General features: G+C 42.2%; 1 protein-coding gene across 1 annotated transcript in view; it reads right to left on the reverse strand.

Moving 5' to 3' along the window:
• The window catches only part of LOC128701378 (venom protease-like), a 229,374-nt gene that overhangs the window by 194,542 nt on the left and 13,818 nt on the right, over positions 1 to 21,014 (reverse strand). The window contains exon 2 of the mRNA XM_070100470.1: positions 5,678 to 5,821. Within this exon, the coding sequence (XP_069956571.1) occupies positions 5,678 to 5,821 (144 nt within the window). The remainder of the gene's footprint in view (positions 1 to 5,677; positions 5,822 to 21,014) is intronic.

A 21,014-nucleotide genomic window follows, 5' to 3' on the forward strand; every position in this document is an offset into this window, starting at 1 on the left:
AACTTGCGTGTTGAAGAGCCGGTGACTGCTGGCACTCCTACAATGACGAACGGTCGAGCCTCCACCTTTGTTTATCAATCGCTGTATCTAGCTTCTCTATTTTTTTTTTTTTTCCGTCTCCACCACAATAAATGCTATATTATCACTATAGTTGACTGGTGCAAATTTTGGAGGAAGGGCGCTTTTTCTGTAGTAATAATTGCTTCTCGTTGTGTATATTGCGACCGCTGGTAACTACAGGTTATATGAAACTCACAGTAACGTCTGGTATTTCAAGAAAAAGAAACTAATGAAAGTCACTCCACTTCACTAAGTACCATTATAATACTGGTTAGTTGCTACTACAACACTGTATTCTGCTATTCACTGGTATCACTAGATTATATGCGAGTACACTAGCAGGCCAGGAAGATTATTAAAAACAGCTGACCTGTGGTAAGTTTCTGGCGACTTCTGGCACCTGCCTCTATAGGCTTATCACTTCATTTACAAATTCACCTGTTTTCAAATGACACTTTAGCCTTTATCATCAATATACTAGGGAGCCACTGTAGTATACACTATACACTATGTATACTCAATGCTTTCAGGGAGACTTTCTTTCCTCTGACACAAAGTTCAATATTATTATTTTTCCACACGGGACAGGCCTATGATTCCCCTCTGGCAGTAAACTCTGCTAGGAAGTGCACACTAATTCTCCTTTTTTTACTCAGTATATAATGTTTTCCGCCCAAGATTGGTTCCAGGCGCTAGAGGGATGTATCGTATAGGATTGATGACACAAATTAAAGTTCTAGCACGTAAGAGCGACCGTGAAAACACCAGAAAAACCGGGAGCACAACGAGGCACGCTGACACGCTGGCTGCAATCTGAGTGTCAGGAATGGCTCAAATGGAGTTGAAAGAGTCACCTTGCGCTTGTCATAGGGCCGGCCCTGCTATAGGGCTCTAAACGGTATTCCACTTGACCTGAAGAAGGCTCACCTTGCCCTTGTCATAGGGCTGTAAACGGCACTGCAATTAACACTAATGCTCACCGTGCCCCTGCCATAGGTCTGTACACGGTACATCATGTGTACACACACTGACACATCTTGGGGAGTCACTGCTGGCTCACCACATGATAAAGACCCAGGCTAGGACCCATCCTGGCAGACCTACATGAACATGAACTCGCTACATTTCTTGTGATGACGTGACACATAATATGTGTCTGAGCATGAAGTGAATTTTCGGCTTTGTTTTTACTATTTCTATTATTTTTGACATCGTTACAAAGTCAGAGGAGCTATGTCAAACATGGAAAGGCCACTGCAAGGAGGAGTTGCTCATGGCGCTATAAAATGTTGTATAATTATGCTATTGACAATTTTGTTTATTTTCCTATCAGATTTATTCCAAAATGATATTACACATAAGATAAATAACATAGAAACAAATACGCCACCAGGCCCCTTGTCCTGATGGCAAAAGCTCTCGCTTCACACGGCGAGAGTCCGAGATTGATTCCCGTCGAAGGGGTGGAAATATCAGACGTGTTTCCTTACACCGATTGTCCATGTTCACCCATCAGTAAAATGGGTACCTGGGTGTTAGTCGACTGGTATGGGTCGCATCCTGGGACAAAACTGACCTAATTTGCTCGAAATGTCCTGTATAACAAAGGGGCTTTCGATATAGTATAATAAGAGAGATTTCGATCGGATTTTTAACCCCGGAGGGTTAGCCACCCAGGATAACCCAAGAAAGTCAGTGCGTCATCGAGGACTAACTTATTTCCATTGGGGTCCTTAATCTTGTCCCCCAGGATGCGACCCACACCAGTCGACTAACACCCAGGTACCTATTTGCTGCTAGGTGAACAGGACAACAGGTGTAAGGAAACGTGTCGAATGTTTCCACCCGCCGGGAATCGAACCCGGGCCCTCCGTGTGTGAAGCGGGAGCTTTAGCCACCAGGCCACCGGGCCTGATACATAGTTGTACAAGGAATTATAATAGTTGGGTGTACATTCCAAACCCCCTTGTATGCAGAGCATTAAGGGTAGGCTTAAAATTAACTTAAGATTAACTAAGCAATGATATATTCAGTGGTAAAAATTACAGTAAACAGATTACAACATACAGTACGTCACTAATGTCAGCTAAGCCTTTATATCTTGTACATGTACTTGTAGAAATAAAGATATTATTATTTTTGTTGTTATTATTATTACTGTTATAAATGGAGCTATCGAAGCCGAGTGTATATAGCAGTATATGCATAAGATTATATTGTTACGTTCTCTCTGGTTTATTAGCACAAGAGAAAACTCTCTCTTACAGGGGTAACTATATAAGAACAATCCTATATCAAGACTCAAACTGCGCTATTTTCTAGCATTTTGTTTTTTCAATTAGTCAGATTTGTGCGCGTTTCTTCGATCATCTCGGAAGTTATTGATCTACTTATTATCACAATAATATCAATAATGAAAGGATTTTCACAACAAGCATACGACAATGAATGTTTTACAAGCTGCTGACGAAATTTTCAAAATATCCCAATTTTTTTTTATTTGCATGGGTTCTAAAGAGCAGATATTTTGCTAAATGTCAAAAACTTACCAACTGTATTTTTGGAGGATTAAGATAAGGTATATTACAGTAATTCTTATCAGTAAGTAAGGAGTGCCCAAAAAACTTTTGACAAGGCCAATAAGTACAGTCAGGTTGCCATATTTAATTTCCAATAAATAATTTTCTTTTCATTTGTTTTGCGTAGCTCGATCGCTAGCTCACACACCGACGTACGGGGTTTGAATCTTTTCCGGTACGGCTGGAAAACATTAGGGACTTGTTTCCATAAGACAACTGCTGTCCACGTCCACCTAACAGTATAAAATGGGTACCTGGGTGTTAGTCGACTGGTGTGGGTCGTATCCTGGGACAAAACTGACCTAATTTGCCCGAAATGCTCAGCATAACAAGCGGCTTTCTATATATTAGTATGTTGTTGATGTCAGCTAGGCCTGCATACCATGTACATGTAAGACACATATGCAACAGTTAGGTATCTTTATTATGAAACATTTCGCCTACACAGTAGGCTTCTTCAGTCGAGTACAGAAAAGTTGATAGAAGCAGAAGATACTTGAAGACGATGTAATCAGTCCATCACCCTTAAAGTTTTGAGGTGGTCAGTCCCTCAGTCTGGAGAAGAGCATTGTTCCATAGTATGAAACTATGGAACACTATGGAACAATGCTCTTCTCCAGACTGAGGGACTGACCACCTCAAAACTTTAAGGGTGATGGACTGATTACATCGTCTTCAAGTATCTTCTGCTTCTATCAACTTTTCTGTACTCGACTGAAGAAGCCTACTGTGTAGGCGAAACGTTTCATAATAAAGATACCTAACTGTTGCATATGTGTCTTACCTAACAACCTGTCGGTATTTTATACCATTTTAATGTTCATACCATGTACATGTACTTGTAGTAAATATATTATGTTATTATTATACTAAGCTAGAGATAAAATGAACTAAATCGGAAGATAAAAAATTAGTAGCAAAATATTCCCTTAGAAAGTACAACATATAGCACGAGAAGTGGCTTATATACTGTAGTCAGGTGAATGGAAGCATGAGGCAGGTGCCGTGAGTACACTAAGAGACAACACAGTAAGTGCCAGGGGGCCCATGACTTTTCAACTGCCTCCCAGCATACATAAGGGGGATTACCAATAGACCTGTTGGACAGGCACCTAAAATCAGTACCTGACCAGCCGAGCTGTAGTTCATAACGTCGGGTTGCGTGCGCTTAACAGTAACAGCCTGTTTGATCATGCCCTGGTCCACCATGAGGCCTGGTCACAGACCGGGCCGCGGGGGCGTTGAGTTATTATCACTATTTAAAAACCCCTTGTCATGCAGTAGACCCAAAATTTTCAAGCAATGTGGACTAAAATCGCTTATGGGGCTCTCCGGGATTAGGGCCCCTTAAGCGGCTCCCTTCATCCATTCCTAGGACAACCTCTACCACGCCTTCCCTCCACAGATTTTTAAACCCTGCAGTTCATCCTATTTTTCTACATCCTTTCTAAATAACCATACCATCTCAACAACCTTTCTTCAGCCCTCTGGATAATGCTTTCAGTAGCTCTACACCTAATCTACAAACTGTGAATTTTCTGTATAATAATCATCCTTCATATTGCCTTCAAACAGATCTGCGCTGCCTCCAGCAACCTCCCCGCTGCAACATTCACAATCCATGATTCACAACCATACAAGAGTGTTAGTGCCACTATTCTTTCATACATTTCCCTTTTTTTTTCTCCATGGATAGCGCCCTTTGTCTCCATGCACAAGTCACCTAATTTCCCCTCGTCAATTCTATGGTTCATCTCTTCTTTCTTAGACCCGTCTGGTAACAAATCTACTCACAAATATCTGAACACATTCACATCCTCCATACTCCCTCCTTCCAGTCTTATATCCATTGTTTCACAGCAAAATTTATTGCTATTTACATCACCTTGGTCTTTCCTATGTTCATTTTCAATTTCCTTCTTTTAAATTCCCTTCTCAATTCGTCCACAAACCTTTGCAAATTCTGTTATAAATCTCTCAATAGCACAGTGCCCTCTGCAAAAAGCAACTGTGAGAACTCCCACTTTGTATTAGCTTCTTCATTGCTTAATCCCATACCTCTCTACTTTTTCATTCCACCAATTGCTCCTCTTTCCTCCTACACCCACTTTTCTATATCCATAAACTTCTGCTGCACACTGACACTGCATTCTTAAATCTACTCCATTCTTCATCAACCTTCTCATTACCTATACTATCACTATCCCTTCTGTCCCCATAAGTTCCTTATATCTTACGCTAGATTCCAGCTCTAAATTATAAACTTTCGCTTTTCTCTTATTCACAAATGCCATTCTCTTTTGTACCCCAACTCTTTACTCTCACTGTAGCTACAGCTAAATAATGATCTGAATTATTTGTTACACCTCTAAAAACTTGCACTTCTAGAAGTCTGCTCATTAACCTTTATCCGCTCTATATCTAGCGTTCTTTATTTATCTTCTTTTCTAAAATACGTATTACTTATTACCAAACCTCTTTCGATGCAAAGTTCAGAGGCCCCCATTATCATCCCAAACTTACTACGCCCTCTACAACAGTCTTTCCCACTTTAGAATTTACGTCCCTACCGCAATTGTCTCATTTCGTTCAAAACTCTCTAAGTACTCGCTTAACATCTCATAGTCTCTCTGTCCGTTCTACACTCCTGTCTTCTCCAGATGCATCAACAATTTAACTCACTTTACGCATCCGACTCTTATTTTAGCCCTCATAATCCCTGAATTTATATATTTCCTCTCTTCCTTCCACAACTGATCATTCAGTTTTACAGACATCCAGCATCTTTTCATTAACATTCACAATAATGTAGTGCACACTATATCCATGCACAAACTTATGAAGTTCTTATATTATACATTATATAATATTTACTGGAATTACTAAACCCGTCGAGGCCATACAGCACCTGAGGAATGGAAGGGAATCAGATTTGATTGTATGAAGGGTAGGATCAAATCTAATTACTTGGATCAGTGTCTCCCCCCTCACAAACCTGAAGTTACACAAAGATTAATTTACTGTAATTCAAGACTTACTGGAAGCAGGGCAGCAGACGACTTTGGCTTCGCCCGGAGACACACACACCAGAGGTCTGCTTTGGCGATAAGTCCTGAGAACTGTCGGGCACTGACGTACTTCCACGCACCTGCCCCGCACTCCAGTAGCCAGTGTGCAGCTACCTAACAGTACAGTGAACAAGACTATGTTAGTTACAGGTTAAAAATTATTTCGCGTTCAGAAATGGATAATGAATCTATTGCTATTCCTTGCTTTGAATGACCCACTCGGGTTTACAGTACTTTCTCACATAAACTGTTAAGTCAAAATAGAAGTTATGCATACATGTGGGAAGTTATTGTAATTATATTTAATGGATAGCAATATAACCGTGAGGATCATATAAAGCTTAAGTAATGGAAGAGGAAACCAATTCTCTTTTTTACTATCAGTTGATAGCACCTGTGTTATAGATCAAGATGCTATTGAAAGCATCAAGGCACCCACTTTGAAGGGTCAAATATCTACTGAGCCATCACCACCCAATGCAAGGATATGAACATTTTGTATTAGTAGATGGGAAAATTCAGTTTCTAATCTATGGACAGACGTTGCAACCCTCAATAGAGGTGCCACATTTGTCACATTTGTCCAATGTGGAAGTCATCTACAATCATCTACAATCAGTCATCTACAATCCTTGCCTAACCCTTGGGCACGACCTACTTCCACATTGGACAAATGTGACACCACCTACGACTGCTGCACCTCTCCTGCCATACGGTTTATAGCTGCTTCTCCGCTCCTATGCCGTATTCTATTCAAGATTGATGGACTGACCACATCGACTCAAGGCTGAGGGACTGATTATCTCTTTCTCCTCCTGTTCTTCAAGTTTATCCCTTGTATGGACTGATGAAGCCACTGTTTACCTGGAGTTTACCAGGAGAGAGTTTCGGGGGTCAACGCCCCCGCGGCCCGGTCTGTGACCAGGCCTCCTGGTGGATCAGCGCCTGATCAACCAGGCTGTTGCTGCTGGCTGCACGCAAACCAACGTACGAGCCACAGCCCGGCTGATCAGGAACTGACTTTAGGTGCTTGTCCAGTGCCAGCTTGAAGACTGCCAGGGGTCTGTTGGTAATCCCCCTTATGTGTGCTGGGAGGCAGTTGAACAGTCTCGGGCCCCTGACACTTATTGTATGGTCTCTTAACGTGCTAGTGACACCCCTGCTTTTCATTGGGGGGATGGTGCATCGTCTGCCAAGTCTTTTGCTTTCGTAGTGAGTGATTTTCGTGTGCAAGTTCGGTACTAGTCCCTCTAGGATTTTCCAGGTGTATATAATCATGTATCTCTCCCTCCTGCGTTCCAGGGAATACAGGTTTAGAAACCTCAAGCGCTCCCAGTAATTGAGGTGTTTTATCTCCGTTATGCGCGCCGTGAAAGTTCTCTGTACATTTTCTAGGTCGGCAATTTCACCTGCCTTGAAAGGTGCTGTTAGAGTGCAGCAATATTCCAGCCTAGATAGAACAAGTGACCTGAAGAGTGTCATCATGGGCTTGGCCTCCCTAGTTTTGAAGGTTCTCATTATCCATCCTGTCATTTTTCTAGCAGATGCGATTGATACAATGTTATGGTCCTTGAAGGTGAGATCCTCCGACATAATCACTCCCAGGTCTTTGACGTTGGTGTTTCGCTCTATTTTGTGGCCAGAATTTGTTTTGTACTCTGATGAAGATTTAATTTCCTCATGTTTACCATATCTGAGTAATTGAAATTTCTCATCGTTGAACTTCATATTGTTTTCTGCAGCCCACTGAAAGATTTGGTTGATGTCCGCCTGGAGCCTTGCAGTGTCTGCAATGGAAGACACTGTCATGCAGATTCGGGTGTCATCTGCAAAGGAAGACACGGTGCTGTGGCTGACATCCTTGTCTATGTCGGATATGAGGATGAGGAACAAGATGGGAGCTAGTACTGTGCCTTGTGGAACAGAGCTTTTCACCGTAGCTGCCTCGGACTTTACTCTGTTGACGACTACTCTCTGTGTTCTGTTAGTGAGGAAATTATAGATCCATCGACCGACTTTTCCTGTTATTCCTTTAGTGCGCATTTTGTGCGCTATTACGCCATGGTCACACTTGTCGAAGGCTTTTGCAAAGTCTGTATATATTACATCTGCATTCTTTTTGTCTTCTAGTGCATTTAGGACCTTGTCGTAGTGATCCAGTAGTTGAGACAGACAGGAGCGACCTGTTCTAAACCCATGTTGCCCTGGGTTGTGTAACTGATGGGTTTCTAGATGGGTAGTGATCTTGCTTCTTAGGACCCTTTCAAAGATTTTTATGATATGGGATGTTAGTGCTATTGGTCTGTAGTTCTTTGCTGTTGCTTTACTGCCCCCTTTGTGGAGTGGGGCTATGTCTGTTGTTTTTAGTAACTGAGGGACGACCCCCGTGTCCATGCTCCCTCTCCATAGGATGGAAAAGGCTCGTGATAGGGGCTTCTTGCAGTTCTTGATGAACACAGAGTTCCATGAGTCTGGCCCTGGGGCAGAGTGCATGGGCATGTCATTTATCGCCTGTTCGAAGTCATTTGGCGTCAGGATAACATCGGATAGGCTTGTGTTAATCAAATTTTGTGGCTCTCTCATAAAAAATTCATTTTGATCTTCGACTCTCAGTCTGGTTAGCGGCTTGCTAAAAACTGAGTCATATTGGGACTTGAGTAGCTCACTCATTTCCTTGCTGTCATCTGTGTAGGACCCATCTTGTTTAAGTAGGGGCCCAATACTGGACGTTGTTCTCGATTTTGATTTGGCATAGGAGAAGAAATACTTTGGGTTTCTTTCGATTTCATTTATGGCTTTTAGTTCTTCCCGCGATTCCTGACTCCTAAAGGATTCTTTTAGCTTGCTTTCTCTGACCAGTGTCTCCCTGCGCATTTCAGATATATTGACCTCTTTTAGCCGCTCTGTTATTCTTTTCCGTCGCCTGTAAAGGGAGCGCCTGTCTCTTTCTATTTTACATCTACTCCTCCTTTTTCTTAGAGGAATAAGCCTTGTGCATACATCGAGTGCCACCGAGTTAATCTGTTCTAGGCATAAGTTTGGGTCTGTGTTGCTTAGTATATCTTCCCAGCTTATATCGGTTAGGACTTGGTTTACTTGGTCCCACTTTATGTTTTTGTTATTGAAGTTGAATTTGGTGAATGCTCCCTCGTGACTAGTCTCATTTTGTCGGTCTGGGGCTCCATGCATACATGTCTGAACCTCAATTATGTTGTGATCTGAGTATATTGTTTTTGATATGGTGACATTTCTTATCAGATCATCATTGTTAGTGAAGATGAGGTCTAGTGTATTCTCCAGTCTAGTAGGCTCTATTATTTGCTGGTTTAAATTGAATTTTGTGCAGAGATTTAAAAGCTCGTGTGAGTGTGAGTTTTCATCAGAGCTGCCTCCTGGTGTTATTTCTGCAACAATATTATTTGCTATATTCCTCCATTTTAGGTGCCTTAAGTTGAAGTCCCCCAGGAGCAAGATGTTGGGTGCAGGAGCTGGAAGATTTTCCAGACAGTGGTCAATTTTTAACAGCTGTTCCTGGAATTGCTGGGATGTTGCATCCGGAGGCTTGTAGACTACCACAATGACTAGGTTTTGGTTCTCGACCTTTACTGCTAAAACTTCCACTACATCATTTGAGGCATTAAGCAGTTCTGTGCAAACAAGTGACTCTGCAATGTACAGGGTTAACTGTAAGGGTTTTGTGAAGTTAAGGGAAAAGTGAGCAGTGAAGAGGGTTTTGAAGAGGAAATTTTACTAGTAATTCAGTGGTGATTGCTAAAGCAGATACTAAGTGTACTAGGGACTGGAAAAGAGAAATAAATATTATTGTATATGAGTAAAAGAGCGAAGAGTGAAAATAGCAGGCATTAGGGGGGTACAGGCTGCCATAATTATATTTATATTTCTTCTTCAATTCCATGAAGAAAGAAATCAGTCATGGGGGTTGGGAAAGGTGAATGGAGTAACAGCGCCCTGGACAGTAAAATCCCAACAGTTGCCATCCTACCAGAAAAGTAAATGTCACTATCGCCGCAAGGTATGGCAACACCGCATACCCAAACAAAAACAGTGGCACACAGCTCTTATTGTAGCGCTCTTAAGTGGTGATATCCAAATTAATCCAGGACCTCAAACTATTGTGCAGAGGCAAAACAGACAGATAAATGACGGCGATAATGACGGTCTAGTAGCTAGGAATGATAACCTTAACTCCATATGTAATGCATACATAGGTCAATGTGAGACAATACAGCCATTATTATCTCAAACACTACCAAACAGGTGCATACACTGTACTAAAGTACGCATGAAAAACAGAAAAGGCACCTTATGTAAAATGTGTAAGGGGTGGGTGCATGATGGATGTATGTACAATTATAACAACGGTGCCAGAATTCATTTTGTGTGTAACAAATGCACTTTGGTACAGTTACCCTTTAGCAGTGATGACATTGATTTACCTAAATTTAATACAAATGACCCATTGCCATATATTGATGATTATGATTGTTTTATGAAAACAGGCCTTCACTTTATTCATGTCAATGCAAGATCACTTCTTCCTAAATTGGCAGAGATTAGGATTCTAGCTAACAAAATTAGGGCGGCAGTTATAACCATCTCTGAATCTTGGTTGGATGATACGGTGACCGACGACGAGGTCAAAATAGATGGTTACAATATAAAACGCTTAGATAGGAACAGAAAGGGTGGTGGAGTATGTGCCTACATTAGAAATGACTTAGCTTACAACCCAAGACCTGATTTAAATAACAATAAACTGGAGATTCTATGGTTTGAAGTGCTGCTTCCTAAGACCAAACCCATCTTAGTAGGAACTAGTTACCGCCCTCCTACCCAGGACCAGTTCTTAGAAGACTTTTCCAGAGTCTTGTCCGGAGTTGAAAACAATTGCGAGACAATAATACTGGGCGACTTCAATATCTGTTTTCAGCAGCAAAATAACGGGCTATGCAAAAGGTATAAGCAAATTCTAGGATTAAATAGTTACACTCAACTAATTAATACTCCAACCCGGATCACATAGTTCTCAGCCACCCTAATTGACCACATACTTTGTAACCGCTCTGAGAACATTAGTCAGTCAGGCGTCATTACCACAGGTCTTAGTGATCATTTCATCATTTACTGCACCAGGAAAATCACTAGGGATAGGATAGGCCTACACAAGACAATAAAAATGAGGTCAACTAGAAACTACAGTAAAGAAACACTGGTAAATAGGCTACACAATTGTGACTGGACAGAGATAACAAGTTGCACGGACGTAAACGATGCCTGGGAAAAATTCAAAACAATGTTCACTACCATCCTTGATAATATTGCACCAGTTAAAGAGGTTAGGATTAAACGAAGAACTGAACCCTGGATGAATACTGAGATATTAGTGTAGTGATACTGGTCCTGTGGGGAGCAGCAGCAGGATAATACTGCACCACCTCTTGGGGCCCTTAACAACAACAACAGTTTGGTGTGTGTCATGGGCGCCAACACATGGTGTGTGATTCTCTCCTACTATATCCATTTATCAGTGATGCAGATTACATGGTGAGTTTAAATATGTGGCCTGTAGTTATAACTTTTCTCTTGACATATGCAAGACATCACCATCCCTGTAGAAGCCATTATTAGATGTACTAGTCATTATATTTTGTTGTTGCAGAAGTACTATGAAGATTCTATGTTCAATAAAGCCTAGAGATAAGGCCTGTGTTTCTATCACAACAATTTATTGAACATAGAATCCTGGGCTACCTGGTGGTGATCCTGCGCTAGACTACATCACAACATGGAGCGTTTACTGAAACCTGAGAGGCTAGACTGTGACCCCAGCTTATCAACGGCTGCTCAGGAATGGAAGCACTGGTTTAAGACTTTCGAAAACTTCTTGGGAGCCCTTCCTAAAGAAGATCTAGATAAACTAAGTCTGCTCATCAATTTTGTGTCACCTAAGATATATGAGGCTATTTCTGAGTGTAATACCTACGAAGATGCTATCAAAACCCTCAAGTCTCAGTATATTAAACCTACAAATGAAATCTTTGCACGCTATCGCCTTGCAACTCGCCGCCAGCAGATTGATGAATCCTTAGAGGAATACTTTCAAGCACTGAAAATTTTAGGTAAGGACTGTCACTTCCAAGCAGTGACAGCTGCTCAGTATTGTGAAGAGTCCATCAGGGATGCTTTTATCAGTGGCCTGCAATCACCAATAATAAGGCAGCGTTTATTGGAGAATAAAACTCTCGACTTAGCCGCTGCCTTTGACCAGGCAAGAGCTCTAGATTCAGCCCAGAAGAATTCTGAAGTATACAGTACCACTCAGCCTTCTCGAGTGGTAAGTGCTGCAATTCCTGACCAAGACTCTTGCAATGAAGTTACTGTGGAACCTGCCTCAGTGACAGCAGCAGCAGGTACGGTGTGTTTCTTTTGTGGTTTTTCAAGACATCCACGTCCAAAGTGTCCTGCTCGTGAAGCAATGTGCCATAAATGCCACAAGAAAGGTCACTTTGCTAAAGTATGTCGTGCTAATGCATCAACAAGAGCTAGTGCCTCCACACATTCCAGTGATCATGCGACTCTAGCAACAGTGACTTCTGCGGCTACTCCAAATTCACTGTCAAAGGCAGTTGTGAAAGTATTCATCAAAGGAACAGAAGTAGATGGTCTTATTGATAGTGGCAGCTCAGAGAGTTTCATCAACCTTGACTTAGTTAAACGGCTCTCCTTGACTCTACATCACTCATCAGGTACCGTTTCCATGGCATCAACATCTCTCTCTATTCAGACCTTAGGGTTTTGTAAGGTAAATCTCAGAGTTAATGGAAAGGATTATCAAGATGTACATTTAGCTATTCTGCCACAACTGTGCTCTGATGTTATCCTTGGTCAGGACTTTCAGAAGCTGCATGGTAGTGTCACCTTAACATATGGAGGTGAACTGCCTCCTCTTGTTGTCTGTGGACTTAGCACTTTAAGGGTAGACCCACCAAAGCTGTTTGCAAATCTTACCGCGGATTGCCATCCTATATCAGCTAAGTCACGCCGCTATTCTTATGAGGATCGGATGTTCATTGAGAAAGAAACTCAGAGGCTGCTGAAGGAGGGTATTATAGAACCGAGTGATTCCCCTTGGCGTGCACAGGTTGTTGTTGTTAAAGATGGTTATAGGAAACGGAGACTGGCTATCGATTACTCTGAGACAATCAACAAATTTACACTTCTTGATGGGTACCCTCTACCTCGAATTGACGATACAGTGAACAAAATTGCTCAGTACTATGTGTTTAGCACAATTGATCTACAGAGTGCCTATCATCAAGTCCCTATAAGGAATGAAGATAAACCATACACAGCGTTTCAGGCTAGTGATGGCCTGTATCAGTTTACCAGAGTCCCTTTTGGAGTCACCAATGGGGTAGCCTGCTTCCAACGAATTATGGATTCACTCATTCAGGAAGAGCAACTCATGGGAACTTACGCGTATTTAGATAATGTTACCATTTGTGGCAAGACCCAGGAGGAACATGATGCAAACCTTGATAAGTTTTTGGAAGCCGCCAAGAAGAAAAATATCAGTTACAATGAGGAAAAGTGCACTTTTTCAACTAAAAGGCTTAGCATCCTTGGTTATGTAGTGGCTTCACACAAGGAGGAAACATTTCAATATCACCTAGCAGCCCTGGGTGTTAGACCCTGAACGAGGCCTCGATACGACTGACTTTCTACGGGAACCCTCCGGGGAGGTTCAATATTCCCAGACCCTGAACGACTACGACCTCTACGGGAACTTCCAATGCCTCAAGACAAAAAGTCACTCCGAAGAACTCTTGGTCTCTTTGCTTATTACTCACAATGGATCTACAACTATTCAAGTAAAGTCCGCCCATTGAGTGCTACCACATTTCCTGTGACAAAGGAAGCAGAAGCCGCTTTCCATACTCTCAAACAGGACATTGAAAACTCAGTAGTTCAAGCCATTGATGAGTCCCTACCATTCGAAGTGGAAACGGATGCATCTGACATTGCCATTGCTGCAGTCTTATCTCAGGCAGGACGACCAGTAGCCTTCTTTACGAGAACTTTTCAAGGATCAGAGAAATGTTATGCTGCTGTAGAAAAGGAAGCCCAGGCCATCATAGAAGCAGTTCGCCACTGGAGGCATTATTTAACTGGTAGACATTTCACCATAAGGACTGACCAACGGTCCGTGATGTATATGTTCGACAAGAGGCACAAAAGTAGGATAAAGAATGACAAGATATTACGCTGGAGGATGGAACTATCGTGTTATGACTTTGATATTCTGTACCGACCGGGTCAAGAGAACATCTCACCTGATGCATTCTCTAGGTCCCACTGTGGAGCAGCATGTCATGATTTGCAATCACTCTCAGCTCTCCACAAGGCTTTGTGTCACCCAGGAGTTACACGCCTGTACCATTTTGTCAAATCAAAGAACATGCCCTACTCAGTGGAAGATGTGCGACAAGTGATCAGAGCATGCAGAGTATGTGCAGAGTGCAAGCCAAACTTTCATCAGCCAGAGAAGACTCATCTCATAAAATCCACCCAGCCTTTCGAAAGATTGAATATAGATTTCAAAGGACCTCTACCAAGCACAAATCAGAATAGGTATTTCCTTAACATAGTAGATGAATATTCAAGGTTTCCCTTTGTATTCCCCTGTGCAAATATGGCTGCTTCAACTGTTATTAGTTGTCTTTCACAGTTGTTCTCTATTTTTGGTATGCCAGCTTATATCCATTCAGACAGGGGATCCTCGTTCATGAGTAACGAACTTCAGGAGTTTTTGGCTAGCAAAGGTATTGCCTGCAGCAGAACAACAAGCTACAACCCTCAAGGCAATGGTCAAGTGGAGCGGTTCAATGGTACTATATGGAAGGCAGTTACAATGACATTGAAGTCGCGCAATCTACCTGTTCAACACTGGCAAACTGTCCTACCTGATGCTCTTCACTCTATTAGATCACTGCTGTGCACAGCTACTAATGCAACCCCTCATGAAAGACTCCTCAACTATTCACGTCGTTCCTCTACGGGAGCCTCCGTGCCCACTTGGTTATGTCATCCTGGACCCGTTCTCCTGAAGAGTCACCGTAGGATGAACAAGACGGATCCTTTAGTGGAAGAGGTAGAGCTCCTGCAAGCTAATCCACATTACGCCCACATTCGCTACCAAAATGGTGAAGAGACTACAGTATCTACAAGACATTTAGCCCCAGTTGAAATCCCTATTAGTGTGGAATCTCAAGATACACCAATAGATGTGAAAGATGCTTCGTTTTCTCCTGGAAAGCCCCTTGAGACTACCCCTATGGAAATAGAGGATTCTGCTCCAGCAGTTAATCAAACCCCGCTGGAAAATATCGAACCTGGTGAAGAGGCTCAAGGGCTACGAAGGTCGGGACGTGTACGTCGCCCACCTAACAGTTTGGGAGATTACTGTCTCTGATATTTTAGAAGGGGGAGATTGTAGTGATACTGGTCCTGTGGGGAGCAGCAGCAGGATAATACTGCACCACCTCTTGGGGCCCTTAACAACAACAACAGTTTGGTGTGTGTCATGGGCGCCAACACATGGTGTGTGATTCTCTCCTACTATATCCATTTATCAGTGATGCAGATTACATGGTGAGTTTAAATATGTGGCCTGTAGTTATAACTTTTCTCTTGACATATGCAAGACATCACCATCCCTGTAGAAGCCATTATTAGATGTACTAGTCATTATATTTTGTTGTTGCAGAAGTACTATGAAGATTCTATGTTCAATAAAGCCTAGAGATAAGGCCTGTGTTTCTATCACAACAATTAGATAATATGAAATTCAGAGACCAGCTGCTAAAAAGATTTAAAGCAAACAGACAGGATATTGCAGCACTAAATGAATTCCAAAGGGTGAGGAACAGAGTACAGAGACTTATAAAAGGAGCAAAGGCAAAGCACTACTGCTCAAAAATTGAAGAGTATAAGCATAACTCCAGAAAGCTCTGGCAACAACTAAAACAGTTGGGGTATAGCCATAAGCCAGTAGATAGGTCTAACATAGTACTCACTATCGATAATGAGGTATGCCATGAAACATCTAAGGTGGCAAATTGCTTTAATTCATACTACACATCTGTTGCATCAACACTAGTAAGTAAACTACCAGCTGCATCAAATACCTTTAACACAGACTCTGATAAGTTTCAAACATACTATACCAATAAAGGGGTAACCCCAAACAGTTGTCAACTAGTAAGTGTATCTCATGACTTTATTCAAAAAGAACTAAGCAGGTTAAACCCAACTAAGAGCACAGGCCCTGAAAACATCCCGTCTAAGTTCCTAAAAGATGGTGCTTCTGAACTGTCAATCCCTATTGCTCACATAATAAATCTATCAATCACCACTAATACCGTACCGGAGGGGTTCAAGGAGGGCAGAGTTACTCCTATCTTCAAGAAAAATAGTAGGTCTGATGTAAGCAACTATAGGCCTGTTAGTATACTCAGTATAATATCTAAAATTCTAGAGAGGGCGGTGTATTCTCAAGTAGTTAAGTACCTTAATGACAACAACATTCTCCATAGATATCAATCGGGCTTTAGAAGATCCTACTCAACCGACACCTCCCTTATTAATCTGATGGATTACCAGAGAACTGAAATGTCAAAGGGGAACCTCATAGGTATGGTAACCTTAGACCTGCAAAAGGCCTTCGATACTGTCAACCACAAAATATTATGTAATAAACTTCAAGCTATCGGTATAGGTTCTGTAGACTGGTTTAAGTCCTACCTTAGCAACAGGAGACAAATAGTCAAAATCAACAAAGCAGAATCAGAACCCCTGCCGATAACATGTGGAGTTCCCCAAGGTAGTATTCTGGGTCTCTTATTATTCTTATATTATGTCAATGATATGCCTATCAGTGTCAAGTGCAAACTCCTACTGTATGCAGATGACAGTGCTCTGTTAGTGTCAGGTAAAGACCCACAAGATATTGCTAATGTTTTAACACTGGAACTGGAGTCCTGCAGCAAATGGTTAGTAGACAACAAACTATCATTACACCTAGGGAAAACTGAAGCCATTCTCTTTGGCACGAAACAAACTGAGAAGGGTAAATAACTTTAATGTTCAATGTAATGGGGAGCCCATCACTTTGGTTTCATCAGTAAAATATTTGGGAATTCCCTTTGACCCATGCATGTCAGGAGAATTGATAGGGAACAGTGTAGTAAAGAAAGCGAATGCCAGACTGAAGTTCCTGTATAGACAAGCACAGTGTCTACCTACTGAGACTCGCAGGACCCTATGTCTAGCCCTTATACAATGCCATATGGATTACGCTTGCTCTCCTTGGTACTCTGCCTTGACAAAAAAACTGAAAGATAGACTGCAAATCACCCAGAACAAAATCGTAAGATTCATCCTGGGGCTGGGACCAAGAGAACATGTAGGCCAGCATGAATTACAGCAGTTGGATAGGCTGAATGTTGAAGACAGAGTAAAACAACTGAAGCTAAATCATGTTTATAAAATTGCTCACAAACAATGTCCAGAATATCTTGCTGTCAATTTTGTCAAGGTTGGGAACCAAAGCAATCATAGTACTAGGGGGAGAGAGCACAACTTTGTAGTACCCACAGTCAGTGGCCAGGCTTCAAACACCTTTTATTGTACAGCAATAAAGGAATGGAACAGACTGCCCGCACATATCAAAGCCAGTCATAGCATGAACCAGTTCAAGAAGAGTGCCAAAAGGTGTCTGATGAATGTAGCTACAGAAAGGGAGGGGAATGATTTTCTATTTTTTATCTAACATACGTGTAAATTTTACCTTATTCCTAGTAATGACCCTCGTATTGTAGATAGTCTTAATGACCCTCGTGTAGTAGATAGTCTTTTTAGTATGATAATAAGATGTTATCTTCATTATAGAATAATAAGAAAATATTATAACCTTTATATTATAATAATAAGGTAAAAGGACCCCAATGGAAATAAGTCACTCTGTCTGACTTTTTTGGGTTATCCTAGGTTCTCTACACATATGCTGCTATGTATGATAATTCTATGTAACTGTATTTGTGTATACCTGAATAAACTTACTTACTTACTGAGGGCGTTGCACTTTGATGTCGGTGGGGTTTCTAAGGACATTCGGTTGGTTGTGATGTACGTGGTGGCAGAACTTTTGTATGTTTCTTGGGGTATGCGGGAGGTGGGGGGTGATTATAGGGTGAGGGCACTTGCAGCGAGTGTGTATCGTACGGTTTGCAGGAATAGGCTACTATATGGGAAGGTGTGGGTAAATAGTTTTCCAGTGGGTTATCATAATCTGACGGTAGGTGTTATGTTAGGGTTGGGTACAGGGTAGAGTTGGAATGGGTGTATTCCCTGAGTCTGTCACTTATGTTCTGTTTTGAGATTAGTGGAGGATGGAATGTGAATAAAAGTGTGTGGTAGTGGAGTATATGGATGTGCAGTCGTTAGGCATGAGAGGGGGTTAGGGGAGTGACCTGGTGACCTGTGATTAAGAGACATGGGTTTATGACTTTAGACTTCAGGTACGAGCTTGAGCATGTGAGGGAATGTAAGTTTGTGTTTTTAATATAGACAGTATTGGGTTAAGGGGATGGCAGGGGGTGGCTTTCTGAAGTGCCTTGTGCCTGGATGGATTTTTAAATGATGAAGGTAGTACTGCTCTGCACATGTATTATTAAGAGCGATAATGTTATATCTTTTTCAGCGTGTCAAAGAGTAGGTGTGATAATGTTCCGAATAATTGTTACTATACATCAATATCTTGTTGAACATGTTAAAACATAAATATTGGAATATGTATTTAGCTTGTGAGTTTCATTATCTAGTGTACAGTTAACATTTTTAGTTGACGTTCTTCATTATTGTCAAGTAATGTTCCTATCTATTTTTTGTCATAAGTTTTAATTATGTTAATTATTTTATAAGTTAAGTGAACAATAGTCAGACGTTGTGACGTCTAGTGTAAGTAGCATTTAATTTTGCAATGGGGAAAAGGGGGTGTAAGTAATTATGATGGGATCATAACGACATGCAATTGAATGTGTGTACACTGTATCTAGAAGACGGGAAGGAGTTGTGAGACTTACCTGGAGTTTACCTGGAGAGAGTTCCGGCAGTCAACGCCCCCGCGGCCCGGTCTGTGACCAGGCCTCCTGGTGGATCAGAGCCTGATCAACCAGGCTGTTGCTGCTGGCTGCACGCAAACCAACGTACGAGCCACAGCCCGGCTGATCCGGAACTGACTTTAGGTGCTTGTCCAGTGCCAGCTTGAAGACTGCCAGGGGTCTGTTGGTAATCCACCTTATGTGTGCTGTGTTGATAAAAGCAACCAGCCCATTTGTGATGAAACATTGGGAGGAAGGGGGGGAGGGTCGAGTGGTGCCAGTCTTGGAGGAATGGGGTAGTAGAAGGGATGGTTTCGTAGGAGTATATGGGCCGGCCGAACATGATGTTAATATTAAAAATATTTTTGTTAGAGATGTCCTAGTGTACTATTTGAGGTCCCTGCCGGATATTACAGTGGTTGGTGGGGATTGGAACTGTATGGTGCGCCGTAAAGACGTTGAACCGAGGGGGGCGGGTTTTTGTTTGCTTATTTTATATGATTTGTTGTCTGGGCTGGGGTTGGTGGATGTAAGCAGATGTGACTTGGGGACTGAGCATACTTTCGTGCATAGGGGCTATGCAGCGTGCTTAGATAGGGTGTATGTGTCTCAGCTGGTGGTCGTAATCAGTGTGTGCATGTTGAATGTCTATTTCTCCGGAGCTTGACTGGGGGGGTCTCCTGAACTGTTTTAAGGGATATTGGAAGTTAAATACGCTGCTGCTACAAAGTGCAGATGACAGGATACTATTCATGGGCTTATGGGCGTCTATGGGATTAGACTCCTGGGAAGGGTGGGATTTAGTGCGACAACGGGACGAGGTTGTGAAGCCTCAAATTAAGAATTTTTATGAGCATTGAGGCAAGGAGGCCTTTCACTTGGAGCATGGTTTTCTGAGGTACATGGAGGGTTATGTTATGTGCAGAGAGAAGCATCTGGGATTTACCCAGTGGACGAGATTGACGATCTCAAAGAACAAATCCAGGTATTGAAAAAATAAGGTTTTTGATTGAGCGCATATTTTGGGTGGGGTCTTACGTGTCTTACGTAGTCAGGCACAAAGGCGAAAGGCGACTGAAATTGTGAGTTTAGTGGTGCAGGATGAAGTTGACGAGTATAGTGAGGGACAGGTCTTAACAACAACTGAAGGAATAAGTTTTTATGTCGATACTTGGTGTAAGCTCCAAATGCAAAGTAAAGATGTAAGTGAGCATGCGATACAGGAATTGGGGCCGGGTGAACGATGCGAGTTGAATCATCATGGTCGCCTTCTCATGGGCGGGCCTGTAACTGAGGAGGTGTGGGAGGCATTGCAGGGAATGAGCAAGGGGAAGGCGCCAGGCATTGACGGCATCCAGTGTGAATTTTATATCCAACATTGGGAGGTAATACAGGCTTTTATGGTTCGTTTACTCAATGCGATGAAAGAGAGGGGGGGGGGGTGTTAGGTTTGTCTCAGCGTATGGCTGTTTTGGTGTTAGTTAGAAAATGTGACGTACCCTTAGCGATTAAGGACTATCGACCCATATCGTTAATGTGTAGTGACTATAAACTATATGCAAAAATTTTGATGAATAGGATTAAGAAAGTGTTTGATAAGGTAATCCATAAGGGCCAGTCTGGCGTGCTGAGTAGGTCGATGTATGATGGTCATGGGAATATCAGGGAGTTTGTCGAGGAATGCGGAATGAGGGGCGGGGGTGGTGTTTTGGCGTTAGACTGGCAAGCTGCTTTTGATAGTGTGGAAAGGGAGGTGCTGTGGAAGTTCATGAGATAGCAGGGTTTTGGAAATGAGGTCATCACGTGGGCCCATTCGTTGTACAATGGTGCCAGTTTTAAAGTACAAATTAATGGGAAGTTAGGTGTTTTTGTCCACTTGAACAGGGGCATTCGACAGGGATGCCCAATGTCTCAAATGCTTTTTGCATGTATGCAGGATCCTTTTTACTGGGCTGTTTGTGGGCGGGGAGTAGATTCGTCTTGGGGTTCGAGTAGTGGTCGACCGGCCCTTGTGGGTTATGTAGATGATACTACTGTGCTATTACATACGAGGGAGCAATTAGGTTTAGTTGGGAGACTTGTTGATGTATTTGGTAAGGCTACGGGGATGTGTGTTAATAGAGAAA

This window comes from Cherax quadricarinatus, chromosome 72 (assembly GCF_038502225.1).
Source record: "Cherax quadricarinatus isolate ZL_2023a chromosome 72, ASM3850222v1, whole genome shotgun sequence".
NCBI lineage: Eukaryota > Metazoa > Arthropoda > Malacostraca > Decapoda > Parastacidae > Cherax > Cherax quadricarinatus.